Genomic DNA, 16214 nt, shown 5'->3' on the forward strand with positions numbered 1-16214 from the left:
GATGAATGCTGTGGGCTGTGCATGAAAGTCTCACATCAAGTGCTTTACGAAGCGATTACGTCAACTAGGTGCAACCTGTGCAAATATCACGGTGCTGCCATTCTATTGAATAGACATCCTATTGACACAGGTGTGTCAGTGTGTTCTGACAATTCAATTGCTGATCACATTGATACTGTCAATAGAAGACTGCTGTGCAATATCAATATGGATACCATAGAAATAGTTGAAGGCAATGCTTCCTGGTTATCGCTAAGTCTGATCGAGTACCATACCTTTGAATACCAGTCTGAAGAAGGGTCTCGACCGAAAACGTCGCCCATTCCTTCGCTCCATAGATGCTGCCTCACCCGCTGAGTTTCTCCAGCATTTTTGTCGACCTTCATACTTTTTCTGAATATCCCTGTCCCTTCCCTCTTGTGCTTCCAATCCCCAGACAAACATACCCTCACCAGGTTCTATTTAAATAGTGCTACAATGTCTTGCTAAAATCATTGCCAAACACTATAATAGCATGCACTATTAGGACCTAATCTTTGTAGCTATCTGATGTCCCCTCAGTGTGTCTTACTGCCTCCATAGTCATGAAGCAGATAATACAAAGGCATATATTTATCCTGAACAAACCACTCTGGATAGAACAGTGGGTGCGATTCCTTTATACAATCCCTTCAATGCCAGTTATTCTGGGACGGTGAACCAAGCAGCAGCAGAACCTGTGGCCTTAGGGGTGAGCTTACGATCTCCTGCAAACTCCCCCCACGAGGTTCCACTATCGCCTCCCCCACATGTCCCTACCATCCCCATTACTCTGTTCCACTTCACTGTCCTTTCATATCCAATTACATAATCTCCCAGCTTCTGTCGCTATGACCACCTTTCCTTTCCCCCACCTGATTTAATCTTCCAAAAAAACCTCCGAATCCAGTTCCATATATTGCTTGAAGTCTGAAGAAGGGTTTCGGCCCGAAACATTGCCTATTTCCTTCGCTCCATAGATGCTGCTGCACCCACTGAGTTTCTCCAGCTTTTTTGTGTACCTTCCATATATTGCTTGGCAGGTCTTGCCTTACATCTCACTATATTGGCCATTTCCCATCTGCTCATTCAGCCTGTTCGAAACATTGACAGCTCATTCCCTCCCTCTACAAACGCTGCCTGGCCCGATGAGTTTCTCCAGCACAAATTTTCTGCTCAGTATTAATGTATCTTTGGGAAGTCAGACCCAAAAATCTATTATATCCAGCTTCCAGCTCTCTTTCTCCACCCAGCCCCCTTCGTTCTTCCCTGCCTACAAATCACACTGAGGGGTCACCTATCTGTGTTTTCCAGGGATGCTGCCTGACACGCTGAGTTACTCCAGCACTTTATGGCTTTTTAGTTGTAGACCAGCATCTGCAGTTCCTTGTTTCTACATCTGGAATATGGCAGTGTACTCAGTGTCCAGTGTGCAGTGCAGATGGAGGACTGTGCTTTGAGTGGAGTGTGCAGATGGAAGACTATGCTCGTTCTTGGTTCCTCTCGGTGTAAGAGGTGACAAGCAAGAATCTGCCGGAGCCTTTGGTCATCCTGCAGTTAATCTTTGCTGGAAAAAGTACTGCACCAGTGCCAAGTAATCCCAAAATTACACATTTTCTTCAGTGTTTGCCAACACGGCCTTCATCAAGGCAGAGGTTCTTCCATGGAACTGAATTCAATTTAATCTTTGTGACACCAGGGAAGAGCGAGGGTTATGCCATTAAAAATGGTAACAATTTTATTTGACAACTGAATTCTAAGCAGTCATATTCTGAAGAATTTACCAATAATCTTATTTGATGAATTTAAAAAAGTCATCCATGAGCAACATTAGGCACTGGCTAAATGATTTACAACATCCGCCACTTATTTCCTTCAAGCCCTTGAGATGCACTGTTTGCTACCAAGTGCCACAATTTATGGTTATCATTTTATCCTTAGGTTATCATGTACTTGCATCACAGCAGGGACTACGGCCCCATAGCAGAAGCGTCCACGTCACAGGGCTGGAAACTGGAAGTATCCTGTTGCCGCCGTCATCTATTGCGACAAGTGATGGCTTCCATCGATTGTCGCCGGAAGCTTGCGTCCCTTTCAGGGCGGACGATGACAGCGAGGCCAACATTTGTAACAAGATGGGCACGAAAAGAAGAAGCAGCAGCAGGGACAACTTCATTTCATTGGGTTTAAAGCACTTTGGTATATGCCGTAGATATAGATACTTAAAGTGTACTCAACAAGGTTGGAAACTTAAGCTATAGAGATTTGAAAGCCAAGAAAAATACAAAATAGGATCCACAATATCAAAAGTGTAAGACTTTATCTCCTGTGACAGTGAACAATGGCACTGATACAGCGACAGGGGTTATGGGGAGAGGGCAAGAGAATGGAGTTCGGAAGGAGAGATAGATGAACCATGATTGAATGGCAGAGCAGACTTGATGGGTTGAATGGCCTAATTCTGCTCCTATCACTCATGACACTTAAAATGGCCCCAAATTCTCAATTTATTTTGACTTAAATGTTCTCAGGTCAAAGAAACTAGGAATCAACTTTAAGGGAGGATTGTGTGACTGAACTAGTTGCTTGCAATTCAAGTTAACTTTACTTTCATCTTATCCTTCATTCAGTATTAAAGAGAAACAAACAGTTTTTGGTGGTTGTATTTGCAATCTCATAACCTTTACCACCCTGTGTCTAGACAATGTTTGCTTGGTCATAAACCTGTGTTTTTTTATATTCTTTGGGCAAAGTGTCAAGAGCCAAAGTACTTACTTGGCTCCTCCAAACCATCCATTGGGATAATAACTGAACACTTTCCCCGACAACCATTGACGTGAAACATTACAAATGTGTTTACTCACTGCAAAACTCTTGCAAGTGCACCAGCTCTTGGCAGGGTCTCAAGCTGCCAGTTGCAATATAAAGCAAATGCACTTAGAACAAGAAGAGTAGAAACAAGACAGATGCTGGTTTATTAAAAAAAATAAGAGCACAAAGTGCTCGACTAACTCAGGTCAGGCAGTATCTCTGGAGAATATGAATAGGTGACATTTTGGGTCGGAACCCTGCATCAGACTCAAGAACAAGGGCGCACAACTATTTGGACCAACTTTAATGACCCAAGGCATAACCCGAGCTGCAAGAGTCTTTCTAAGACCACACATCAGGGCTCAGCACCACTGGCAGAAGTTGCTTTACAACCTTACAAGTAGTACTTACATACTTAGGATGCAGCAGATTTAATGCAGAACCTGGTAACGGTGAGGAAACCGGGGAGATTGTGCTTTTGTGCGGAGATAGTCGTGCTGAGCTGTATGCAAAAACATGTATTTCACTATACCTGGTGCATTTGACAAAAACAAAACCACTGATTCCATTGGAAACTTGATGAATGGCAGAATTAATTATCAAACGTGGTACACATGAAAATTTGCAATTGACCAATCAACATTTTTTGAGATTTAAGACAAAAGTCCCAATGTCTTGGGTGTAATGTTGATGGGGTCACCGATTACATTTTACATAATTGGCTCATGCTGGCCGACTAAATTTTCTATTGAGATTTTTTTTTTTTTTTTTTTCTATGGATGTACGGAAACCTAATTATTGCTTCTATGCAAAGCACTTTGGTTTCAACCCGAGTTTATTAAAACTTGCTATATAAATAAAATTTACTTACTTACTAATTAACATGGCAATAACCAGAGAATCAATGTGCAGGAAGGAACTGCAGATGCTGGTTTCCACCAAAGACAGACACAAAATGCTGGAGTAACTCAGCGGGACGCGCAGTATCTCTAGAGAGAAGGAATAGGTGATGTTTCGGGTCGCGACCCTTCTTCAGACCAGAGAATCAAGTCGTGCACCTCAAAGGATTCATTTTTGGTCACTTCCCATTTCTCATTCTCAAATCATGTGAAAAAACAGCACCAGTCTCCGCATGTCCACGCATAACACCCAGCGATTCCTCTCTCAAGCCTTCCATTGCTCATAAATTGACAGCCTCCAAGCTCTGCCTTCCCCGAGTTCAAAATGTTCATCTAAACATTTACAATTGTTTCTAATGCATTCCTCGTCACTCTCCCTCATTTCACCCACCATTAAGATGGCAGCATCGTAAACTCAGTTGTCGATGTCTTAATTCACACTGTGTACTCACACTCACCTATTCTCAGGCACACAGACTATTAAAACTCAGTTAAAATTCTATCCTGGAGCTCAAATTCCTCCAAATCGCCTTTATGGTGTCACAGTGGCACAGCAGTAGAGCTGCTGCCTTACAGTTCCAGGGATCTGGGTTGGAATCTGACTACAGGTGCTGTCTGGAATTTGCACGTTCTCCCTGTAACCTAGGGGGTTTTCTTGGGTGCTCCAGTTTCTATTTCCATTACCAAAATATCCCTTAAATCCACCTCTTTGACCAAGATTTTGGTCGTGATCTCTACTACGATGGCCAAAAGCCTGTTGCATTTCAGTCCTAGCACCATTCATCATTCTTGTTTTCAGCCCGATTATTGTGTTGAAGCAGGCAGTCCTTGTGTTCAAGAGAGGAGTTGCTTGCAACAATTACAGCAGATGTATTGTTGCAATCAGGTCCAGGGATCATTGGAAGAGTATCTCAGCTTTAAACACATTTTGTGTATGGCAAAGAACAACAACCAAGTAAAATGCTGCCCTTACTTCAAGGAAAACATTGCAAACTCGACAATCACCCTCAGAAATAGTCCAAACCTGTGAATGGCCCCACAGACCCCATCGTAAGGCACAGGCTTATTCAGGCAGAGACCACAACATGTCTACACCATGTATTATTTTGAACGTCTGCTACAGCGGACTCAGCAACTGTGCAGAAATAATGTCTCAGGCAGCAACATAAAGCCAGATTGATGTTCCAGTGAGCATCTTTTGATTCGTTACGATTTCCTCTCAGACGTGTGGTTTGCTCCTGGTTTTACTGGGAATTAAAATCAAAGGTCATTGTTTGGATATTATTGCTCCAAGTACAATTGGAAAGATATGGCTGAATATCAGAAACACTGATTTTGCCAGCATGTCACAAGAAAAACACTCATCATGCTAAGTTCCAGAATTGTCAGGTCAACTTTTGCGATGGGACAGATTTGGACCATCAGAAATGGACGCTATTGCATTGAAACATGCAAGGTGGCTTTGTGAACAATTTGCTTAGAAAACAAGCCCCACATACTCAAATTTCTCAGCACAAGTGTAAAGTTTAAATTCTAGTTGCTGCTGTGATGACATGGGCATACCAGCAGAGTGCAGCAATGATATATTTAACAAATACTTCTAACTCGAAGCTTCACTCATTCACAACTTTCCAAAGTATACTGGAGAAGATGCAGTGTACAAGAAGGTGGTCAGCATCTGTGAAATTACTAATGATACCTTGAATCGAATCACTGCTTGCAGGACAAAGAATTTTCTAAGCAACATTTGAGAAAACACAAGGAAAATGATACCTAGAAAGCAAGAAGGAGAAAGTTGAGTTCAAAAGGGACGTGATAACCCTAGGCTAGAGAGCCAGACATCAGTGGTCAGGAAATTTTCGGAGAAAATTCTGATAGGATCTACTCACAACTAGGACAGTCAACGTGTCTTTATGTGGAGGAGGTCATGTTTGACAAACTTGATTGAGTTTCTTCAGCAAGTGACACGGATGATTGATAGTGGGGAGAACAGCGAGTGTTATATACACGGACTTTATTAAAGCTTTCAATAAGGTCCCGCATGGTTGTGTGATCCAGAAGACTAAGGCACGTAGGATCCATGGAGACTTGTACTTCAGATTGGATTCAAAATTGATTTTCCATAGAAGACGGAAGATAGTAGCGTAGGGGTGTTATTCTGACCAGCAGTCTGTAACCAATTAAATTAATGCCCAGCACATTAACTCAATCACAAAGCTCTACTTCGTTTAGAGAATTGTTGTTAAATACTCTACTGAACCTCTACAAGTGTATAGTTGCATCAAGGCTCATTTCAAGCCCAGGCACAGAAGGCTACAGGTGAAATTTAAGCTGAAAATTGTTAATTCAGTCATTGGTTAAGTAGGGATGAGGGAAACACAGCAGGGACCATAGGAGCACAATTAAGTTCAAGTCTACTCTGCCATTCCATCATGGCTGATCTACTTTTTTCTCTCAGCCTTCTCATAACCTTTAACACCCTTACTAATCTAGATCCTACTAATCTCCGCTTTAAAAATACCAAATGTCTTGGCCAGCAAAGCCATCTGTGGCAATGAATTCCCCAGATTCATTGCCCACTGGTGAAATTAATTTCTCATTTCCATTCTAAAGGTACGTCCTTTTATTCTGAATCTATGACCTCTGGTTCTAGACTCTCTCATTAATGCAAACATCCTCTCCACTTCCACTCTATCTTGGCTTTCATTATCCAGTAGGTTTCAATGAAATCCCCCCTCTCATCCTTCTAACCCTCTGAGTCCAGGCCCAGAGCCAAACACTCCGTACATGTCAACCCAATCATTCCGGGAATCATTTTTGTGAATCTTCTCTAGACTCTCTCCAATGACAGCTCATCCTTCCTCAGATATGGGGCACAAAATTGCTCACAATATTCCAAATATGATCTTACCATTGCCTTCTAACTTTGAGACGGTAACCATGCCTTTGTTACCACCCGGCTGGATTACTGCAATGCACTGTATCTGGGGGTTAGTCGGTCCTCCATCGCCCGTCTCCAGATGGTACAGAATGCAGCTGTTCGTCTCTTGACTGGCACACGAAAGCATGATCATGTTTCTCACCTTTTGGCCTCTCTCCACTGGCTGCCTATTCAGTATAGGATTCGTTTTAAAATTATTTTATTTACTTTTAAATCCCTAAGTGGTCTTGCCCCGTCCTACCTATCTGAGCTTCTTCACCCTTATACACCCTCCCGCTCTCTCAGGTCAGATGATCAGCTGCTCCTGATTGATTCAAAGATTAAGCGGAAGCTCAGGGGGAATAAATTTCTCATTGCCATTGTCGGTACTCCCGAGATTGTGGAATGAATTGCCTCTGCACTTAACTCTCAGGCCCCTTCTCTAGCTGTTTTTAAGTCACGTCCACTGAAGACATGGCTATTCTCCATGGCCTTTCAATGACCATGAGGTGTTGATTGTTTATTAACTTCTAACCCTCTGTTTTGCTGCGTTGTTCGTACTCGTGTTTTATGTTTTTTAATTTATTGTTTGGATTTTTGTATGTAATTTATGCGCCTCGTGTTAGTTATATGTTCTGTTGTTCTGCCTGTTTTATGATGTCTTGCTTGTTTTCTTTTTTCTGTACAGCACATGGTCAGCTTTGGTTGTTTTTAAGGTGCTTAACAAATAAAGTTATTATTATTATTATTCTAAAGACTCATTCCAGTTTCATTGAAATGAGATAGCATTGTATCTGCCATTCTTATCACAAACACAACCTGCAAATTAATCTTTTGGGAATCCTGCACCAGCACTCCCTAGTCACTTTGCACCCCCAATGTTTGAATCCTCTCCCCAGTTAGAAAATGGTCCACACCTTTATTCCTTCTACCAAAGTACATGAGCATTCCATTTGCCAATTCTTTGCCCAGTCTCTCAATCTCTCGAAATCCTTCTGGAGAATCCCTGCTTCCTCTACACTACCTGCCACTCGCCCTATCTTCATATAATTGTGGCCCCAATACCATCAATTCTATTGCTGATGGGGCAACAAGGACATAGGTAAAGTTTGAGGAAGTTTGGCACTGAGGCTACTGGTCAAGGTCAGACGAAATGGCAGGAAGGAGGGAGTGCATGACAGACTAGGTAATCTGGGGGGGGGGAAGCAGTCCCGCAACTCGATGGGACTGGTAAGGATGTGCCGCTCATCCTGCGCCCAGCCATCAGTGACAGGACAGTATATCTCTCATTTCCATCTCACCAGACTCTGCCTGAAGAAGGATCTCGACCGGGAAGGATCTCGACCTATTCCTTTTCCCCACTGCCTGCCCCACTGAGTTGCTCCAACTTGTTGTGCCTATCTTCGGTGTGAAGTTAATTCCTACATATTTTGTCTGTTCCACTGCGAAATGTCAAGGTGTATGCCTACTTTGAAAAAAGTTCTCTTTCTAACTGGAGTTCTGCAACGCCAGCTTTTCGCATCTTTCATTAATTTGCTCAATGTACCTTCTATAACTCTCGTTTCCCTCTCCCCTGACACACAGTGTGAAGCAGGGTCTCGACCCGAAACTTCACCCATTCCTTCTCTCCAGAAATGCTGCCTGTCTCGCTGAACTACTCCAGCACTTTGTGTCTTATCTTTGGTTAATTAAACCACCATCTGCATGTCCTTCCGACAGACTCAGACCAACAGCCGGAATCGGGGTAGGGGGAGGAAGAAACATTGACAGTCCCTGCTGCACTCACCTCCTCATGATACACCTTGTTAGCCCGCTTTAACTTGATATCGACCGCCATCCAGACACTCCGAGGCCGAAGCCAGACCCGCGGCCGACCACCCCCGTCACGTGACGAACCGTAGCGCCCTCTCTCACGTGATGCTCCGCGTCTATCTACCCGTCACGTGATGAGCAATCGCCGCTGTTCCCCCCCCAAAACGTGAGGAGCAATCGCTATGTTCCCCCGTCACGTGTCGTGCCGTCGCTGGATTTCCCTCGTCACGTGTAGCGTCTTCGCTTATGCCCCCCCCTTCCCCCCTCCCGTAATTCACCGGCGCCTTCTTGCACTCAGACACAGCGCCATCACGTGACGCGGTCCTCCCATTCCTCCACCGGGTCCTCCCAATGACACGGGGCTATCCCGGCGTGCTGTGAGACTGGCCACTCGATGAGTCGACCAAAGATGCTTTGGAGTCGACGACCGGTCACTCGAGGAAGTGGACAAGAGATTCTTACCGCTGAAGTGATTTTGTTTTTAATTATTCCGGTCTTTTACCCGAGCATGCCAAGTGGAAATCTTATCAATTTAGCCCGCAGCACATTTTGAGATTTCCCAAATGAGCACCACGAAGAAAAGTTATTTTGTTTAAAAGATTTAAGTCTATTTCCCTCATTGTCATTTGCGTCTGTGTTGCAGTAACTAAAGAATTACAGATATTGATTTGAGTAAGTGTAGAAAAGAAGGATTTTGCTCGGAGTTAAAAGTAAGCAACAAGTAGGAGATCTTTAAAGGGGTTGCTTGAGTAGATGAAGAAAAATTGTTAAGGAGATTTCAAATCATTGTCAAAATATGATTGCCAAAATCACTTCGATATCTTGCATCAGATATAAAATAATGCACCTCTCCCACAGCTGCAGCCTGATCTGGGTATTTCCAGCATTCTGTTTTGTTTCAGGCTTTCTGCGATTGCTGTGTTTTGCCTCTATTCTTAAGGGTCTGTCCCACGAGCATGCGACTCCATGCGGCAAGCGCGACCTAACGTGGTCACTTGAACCGTACGGCCTCGCGGGGCCAGTCCCACTTCGATCTCCGGAGCCGTATGGAGTTGTGCGGCGCTGGTCCCAACATTGGGCTCCGAAAAACTGACACTCCAAAAATTCCGCGCGGCCTGCAGCCGCATTGAGGCCATCATTGGTACGCACCGCCTCGACGGGCATGCGCAGCGTCTTGACAGAGTACGCCTTTGCTCGAACTTCGCATCAACTCTTACGGGATCACTCGACCTCCGCGTGGTCCCCGCTTCGGGTTTGGTCGCGCTCGCCGCATGCAGTCGCATGCTGGTGGGACAGGCTCTGTATGGGGATCACTCAACCTCCGCGCGGCCCCCGCTTCCGGTTTGGTCGCGCTTGCCGCATGCTCGTGGGACAGGCCCTTAACAAGCTCTTATTTTTATTCTGTTTCTAACCCACTGCTTGACCACACCACACTGCTTCATCTATTAACTAGATGGTTCTGAAAGGATTGTGTCACTTGTACGTCATCAGGCTTTACTCAACCTGACATTTGAGTATTTCCAACACTTGTCTTGTATTAATGTAGGGAAGTGTGGTGTTACATATAGGTTAAATGTGAGGTTATCCATTTTGGTGGCAAAAACGGAAAAGCAGACTATTATCTAAATGGTGGCCGATTGGGAAAGGGGGAGATGCAGCGAGACCTGGGTGTCATGGTACACCAGTCATTGAAGGTAGGCATGCAGGTGCAGCAGGCAGTAAAGAAAGCGAATGGTATGTTAGCTTTCATTGCAAAAGGATTTGAGTATAGGAGCAGGGAGGTTCTACTGCAGTTGTACAGGGTCTTGGTGAGACCACACCTGGAGTATTGAGTACAGTTTTGGTCTCCAAATCTGAGGAAGGACATTATTGCCATAGAGGGAGGGCAGAGACGGTTCACCAGACTGATTCCTGGGATGGCAGGACTGTCTTATGAAGAAAGACTGGATAGACTTGGTTTATACTCTCTAGAATTTAGGAGATTGAGGGGGGATCTTATAGAAACTTACAAAATTCTTAAGGGGTTGGACAGGCTAGATGCAGGAAGATTGTTCCCGATGTTAGGAAAGTCCAGGACAAGGGATCACAGCTTAAGGATAAGGGGGAAATCCTTTAAAACCGAGATGAGAAGAACTTTTTTCACACAGAGAGTGGTGAATCTCTGGAACTCTCTGCCACAGAGGGTAGTTGAGGCCAGTTCATTGGCTATATTTAAGAGGGAGTTAGATGTGGCCCTTGTGGCTAAGGGAATCAGGGGGTATGGAGAGAAGGCATGTACGGGATACTGAGTTGGATGATTAGCCATGATCATATTGAATGGCGGTGCAGGCTCGAAGGGCCGAATGGCCTACTCCTGCACCTAATTTCTATGTTTTAACTACTATCACTAATTTTGATCGGACTTTGCTGGTTTTACCTAGCCCTAAACGCTATTCCCTTATCATGTATCTATACACTGAATGACTCAATTGTAATCATGTATTGTCTTTCTGCTGACTAGTTAGCACACAACAAAAGCTTTTCACTGCACCTCTAAACTAAACTACTGTACTCTAAACTAAACTGAACTAAGATTAGATAAGGGAGAAAGATAATGTTTGCTCTAAGATGCTAATGAGTCCAATGCTTTTAAATATTTGGGTAGTTTTGTGATCCTCTTTTTCATTTTAAATGTACATAACTAACGATTTAAGTTTCCGCAATTCTATGGTGGGAGTCATTCTCATGTCTAAATCAATGATCCAGATATCCAGATATTAACTATAATGGTACCTTACTACATGCTTACTGCATTACTCTGTAAGTAGTTCATTATTAGGGAGGTTGCCACAAGTAGTTTTAATATTGATTTTGAAATATATTTCAAAAAACCTATGCAATCACACCGGTGGTGAGCAAAAAGTCAGATGAAGAGTAATGACTAGTTCATTATCCAAAGGAGGTGAAAAACAATTCTAAGCATGGGGAAAATATAAAATATAAAAATATTCTGAAGAAGTGTCTTGACCCAAAATGTCACCCATTCCTTCTCCCCAGAGATGCTGCCTGTCCCACTGAGCTACTCCAGCATGTTGTGTCTATCTTCGGTATAAACCAGCATCTGCAGTTCCTTCTTACACAAGAAAATACAAAGCACAGATTTCAAATTTTGCATACACTGCAAAAAACATGAATTTAACCTACTTATTTTGTCATCTTGTGAATAATCAAGAGGAAATAATCACTTGGAAACAAATTTCACTTTATGTGTACTATCTCAGAGATACAGACCAGTGTGTGGTTTGCTTCAACAATCCTCCATGCAAATTATTAGCCAAATTAAATAGGGAGCAGAACCTCATATTTCGCTTGGGTAGTTTACACCCCAGCGGTATGAACATTGACTTCTCCAATTTTAGATAGTACCTGCTTTCTCCTTCTTCCCCTTCACCTTCCCAGCTCTCCCTCAGCCCACTGTCTCCACCTCAATGCCTATCGACCAGTGGCACTAAAGTCTGTGGAGATGAAGTGCTTTGAGAGGCTGATCATGGCGCAAATCAACTACTACCTCGACAAACACCTGGACACACTGCAATTTGCTTACCGCCACAACAGATCAACGGTGGATGCGATCTCACTGGCTCTCCACTTCGCTCTGGACCACTTGGCCAACAAAAACTCATATGTCAGGCTGTTATTCATTGACTGCAGCTCGGCATTTAATGCAATCATCCCCTCCAAGCTGGTTAGCAAGCTCTCAGATCTGGGTCTCTGTGCATCCCTCTGCAATTGGATCCTTGACTTCCTCATTCACAGACCACAGTCTGTCCGTATAGGTGGAAATGTGTCATAATTGATAACAATCAGCACGGGAGCATCTCAAGGCTGCGTGCTCAGCCCTCTGCTTTACTCACTCTATACTCATGACTGCGTAGCTGGACATAGTGAAAACTCCATCATCAAGTTCGCCGACGACACCGCTGTTGTGGGATGTATCACTGATGATGCCGAGTCCTTACACAAACAAGGTCACGTGCAGTCCTTGCACGTGACCTTACACAAACAATCTCCCAGAAGTACTGGAGGACAGAGGATCTAAGGGGGTCGAGGAACTGAAATAAATTTTCATTAGGCGAGAAATAGTATTGGGTAGGCTAATGGGACTGAAGGATGATAAATCCCCGTGGCCTGATGGACTGCATCCCAGGGTCCTCAGGTAGATGGCTCTAGAAATAGTGGACGCATTGGTGATCATTTTCCAATGTTCAATAGATTCAGGATCAGTTCCTGTGGATTGGAGGATAGCTAATGTTATCCTACTTTTCAAGAAAGGAGCGAGAGAGAAAACGGGGAATTACAGACCAGTTAGCCTGACTTTGGTGGTGGGAAAGATGCTGGAGTCAAATATTAAAGAGGTAATAATGGGGCATTTGGATAGCAGTAAAAGGATTAGTCCAAGTCAGCATGGATTTATGAAAGGAAAATCATGCTTGACTAATCTTCTGGAATTTTTTGAGGGTGTGACAAGTAAAATGGATGAAGGGGAGCCTGTGGATGCACTGTATCTAGAATTTCAGAAAGCCTTTCATTAGGTCCCGCACGGGAGACTGGTGACTAAAATTAGAGCACATGGTATTGGGGATAGAGTGTGGACGTGGATAGAAAATTGGTTGGCAGACAGTAAGCAAAGAGTAGGAGTGAGCAGGTCCTTTTCAGAATGGCAGGCAGTGGGGCTGCAACTGTTTATATTAATGATTTGGAAGAGGGAATTAGGAGCAACACTAGCAAGTTTGCGGATGACACAAAGCTGGGTGGCAGTGTGAACTGTGAAGAGGATGTTAGGAGGTTGCAGGGTGACTTGGACAGGTTGAGTGAGTGGGCAGATGCGTGGCAGATGCAGTATAATATAGATAAATGTGAGGTTATCCACTTTGGTGGCAAAAACAAGGGGGCAGATTATTATCTCAATGGGGTAAGGTTAGGTAAGGGGGAGGTACAGCGAGAATTGGGTGTCCTTGTACACCGGTCACTGAAAGTTGACGTGCAGGTACAGCAGGCAGTGAAGAAAGCTAATGGAATGTTGGCTTTCATAACAAGAGGATTTCAGTATAGGAGTAAAGAGGTTCATCTGCAGGGCTCTGGCGAGATCACATCTGGAGTATTGCATACAGTTTTGGTCTCCTAAATTGAGGAAGGACATCCTTGTGATTGAGGCAGTGCAGCGTAGGTTCACGAGATTGATCCCTGGGATGGCAGGACTGTCATATGAGGAAAGATTGAAAAGACTAGGCTTGTATTCACTGGAGTTTAGAAGGATGAGGGAGGATCTTATAGAAACATATACAATTATAAAAGGACTGGACAAGCTAGATGCAGGAAAAATGTTCCCAATGTTGGGCGAGTCCAGAACCAGGGGTCACAGTCTTAGAATAAAGGGGTGGCCATTTAAGACTGAGGAGAGAAAAAAACTTTTTCACCAAGAGAGTTGTGAATTTGTGGAATTCACTGCCACAGAGGGCAGTGGAGGCCAAATCACTGGATGGATTTAAGAGAGAGAGCTCTGGGGGCTAGTGAAATCAAGGGATATGGGGAGAAGGCAGGCACGGGTTATTGATTGGGGACGATCAGCCATGATCGCAATGAATGGCGGTGCTGGCTTGAAGGGCCGAATGGCCTCCTCCTGCACCTATTTTCTATGTGTATGTTTCTATGAGTCAGAGTATAGAAGTGAGATCGACCGATTGACCAAATGGTGCCAGCACAATAACCTGGCTCTCAACACCAGCAAAACCAAGGAACTGATTGTGGACTTCGGAAGAGGTAGGATGGGGACCCACAGTCCCGTTTATCTCAACGGGTCGATGGTGGAAAGGGTCAAGAACTTCAATTTCCTGGGCGTGCATATTTCCGAAGATCTCTCCTGGTCCCAGAAAACTGATGCAATCATAAAGAAAGTACATCAGTGCCTCTACTTCCTGAGAAGATTACGGAGAGTCGGTATGTCAAGGAGGACTATCTAACAGGTGCACAGTAGTGGCTTGGTTCGGCAACTTGAGCGGCCAGGAGTGGAAAAGGCTGCAAAAAGTTGTAAACACTGTCCAGTCCTTCATCGGCTCTGACCTCCCTACCATCGAGGGGATCTATCGCAGTCGCTGCCTCAAAAAGGCTGGCAGCATCATCAAGGACCCACACCATCCTGGCCACACACTCATCTCCCCGCTACCTTCAGGTAGAAGGTACAGGAGCCTGAAATCCGCAACACACAGGTTTAAGAACAGCTTCTTCCCCACAGCCATCAGACTATTAAACACAACTTCAAACAAACCCTGAACTATAACAGTTTATCGCACTTTATCTGTTTATTTATTTATGTGTATATATATATATTCTAAGGTATATGAACACACTGATCTGATCTGTATTTATGCCTACAATATTCTGTTGTGCTGCAGGAAGCAGGAATTTCATTGTCCTATCTGGGACACATGACAATAAACTCTCTTGACTTGACTATTTCCTTCGCTCCATAGATGCTGCCTCACCCGCTGAGTTTCTCCAACATTTTTGTCTACCTTCGATTTTCCAGCATCTGCAGTAAAAATTCTTCTTAAAAATTAAATAGGCTGTGTGCTTTTGACAGGGTTATTCAAAACACAAGAAGATTATCCAAAACAAAAAAGAATCTGTTTTTGCAAAAGTTTGGTTGCATGGCATTTAATAATATGCATTCAGTTTTGATGGTCTCGTGGTTAATGATGCAGATTACATCATTAACCATATATATGATGGCCATAAAACCAAAAAATCAGTCTATTTGCTTAATTATCTTCAGTCACACACAGGTTTGATTACAACAGTTGTCTCGTGCATGTGGGAAAAGGGCAGTCCTAAGAGTGAGAAATATTGTAGGCATACCATCAGTCTAAAGAATCAGCTGTGACTAGTTTGCCATAGCAATGTTCAATATAGTCAATTCACTGCTGACAAGAAAGGTTCTCTGAAAGGGCCACAAATCTTGACTTAGCCATATGAATAGCAAAATCTTTAACTTCACATTTCCTTAATAATTCATTTATCCTTGACACATGAAGATGTTAACCAATTTAAATCTTTGTCAAAATTTGACCTGATGACCAAATTTTATATTCATATAATCAATAATAAATCACATCTACAACATAGAGAATGTATCAATAAATAAGAAACGTACTTGCCAACTGGTTACTTTCATATTTAGATAACTTGGTCTATTACTTAGGAGGAGTAGATAAAGTTTTCGATGTTTGAAATCCCAGTTGCCTGTCATTCTTGCAGCCTGAATAACTCCATATTCTGTGTATTCAGAAAGTAAAAGAGTTCCTGGCCCCTCATCCATTATTTGAGAAGCTTCTCATTAACAATTGACTATACATCATTCCTTTGCTGCTACTCCTTGGCTACCTAATGCCGAGGGAACAGGCAAGTTGGAGTACTTCTTATGGATTGCATTAGTTCAAGAAGGCAACTCGCTGTCAACTTCTCAAGAGGAATTAATAATGGGCAATAAATGGTGGTTTTATAGGCATCATCTACATCCTGAGAATGAACAAAAAAAAGGACTCCTGTTTCTGGTCTTGGGTCCATATCTAAACCAGATGAGACCAGTGGGGTTGTTTGCTTCAGCTATCTACTTTTCTAACTTGGTCTTTTACCAGAATAACCCTGGAAATGAAGAATCTAGTATCATCTAGTATACCTGAAGACTATACCTGAAGACCTGAAGAGAGCAATGGATT

The 16214-nt window shown here is 43.4% G+C and overlaps 1 protein-coding gene across 1 annotated transcript in view; it reads right to left on the minus strand.

The window, feature by feature from the left end:
* vps26c (VPS26 endosomal protein sorting factor C) overlaps positions 1–8589 on the minus strand; it is a 29311-nt gene extending 20722 nt beyond the window's left edge. Inside the window, exon 1 of the mRNA XM_055645138.1 lies at positions 8435–8589. Within this exon, the coding sequence (XP_055501113.1) occupies positions 8435–8485 (51 nt within the window). The 5' untranslated portion in view covers positions 8486–8589. The remainder of the gene's footprint in view (positions 1–8434) is intronic.
* Positions 8590–16214: the final 7625 nt, after the last annotated feature.

The sequence above is a fragment of the Leucoraja erinacea genome, chromosome 13 (genome assembly GCF_028641065.1).
Source record: "Leucoraja erinacea ecotype New England chromosome 13, Leri_hhj_1, whole genome shotgun sequence".
In the NCBI taxonomy this organism is placed as follows: Eukaryota; Metazoa; Chordata; class Chondrichthyes; order Rajiformes; family Rajidae; genus Leucoraja; species Leucoraja erinaceus.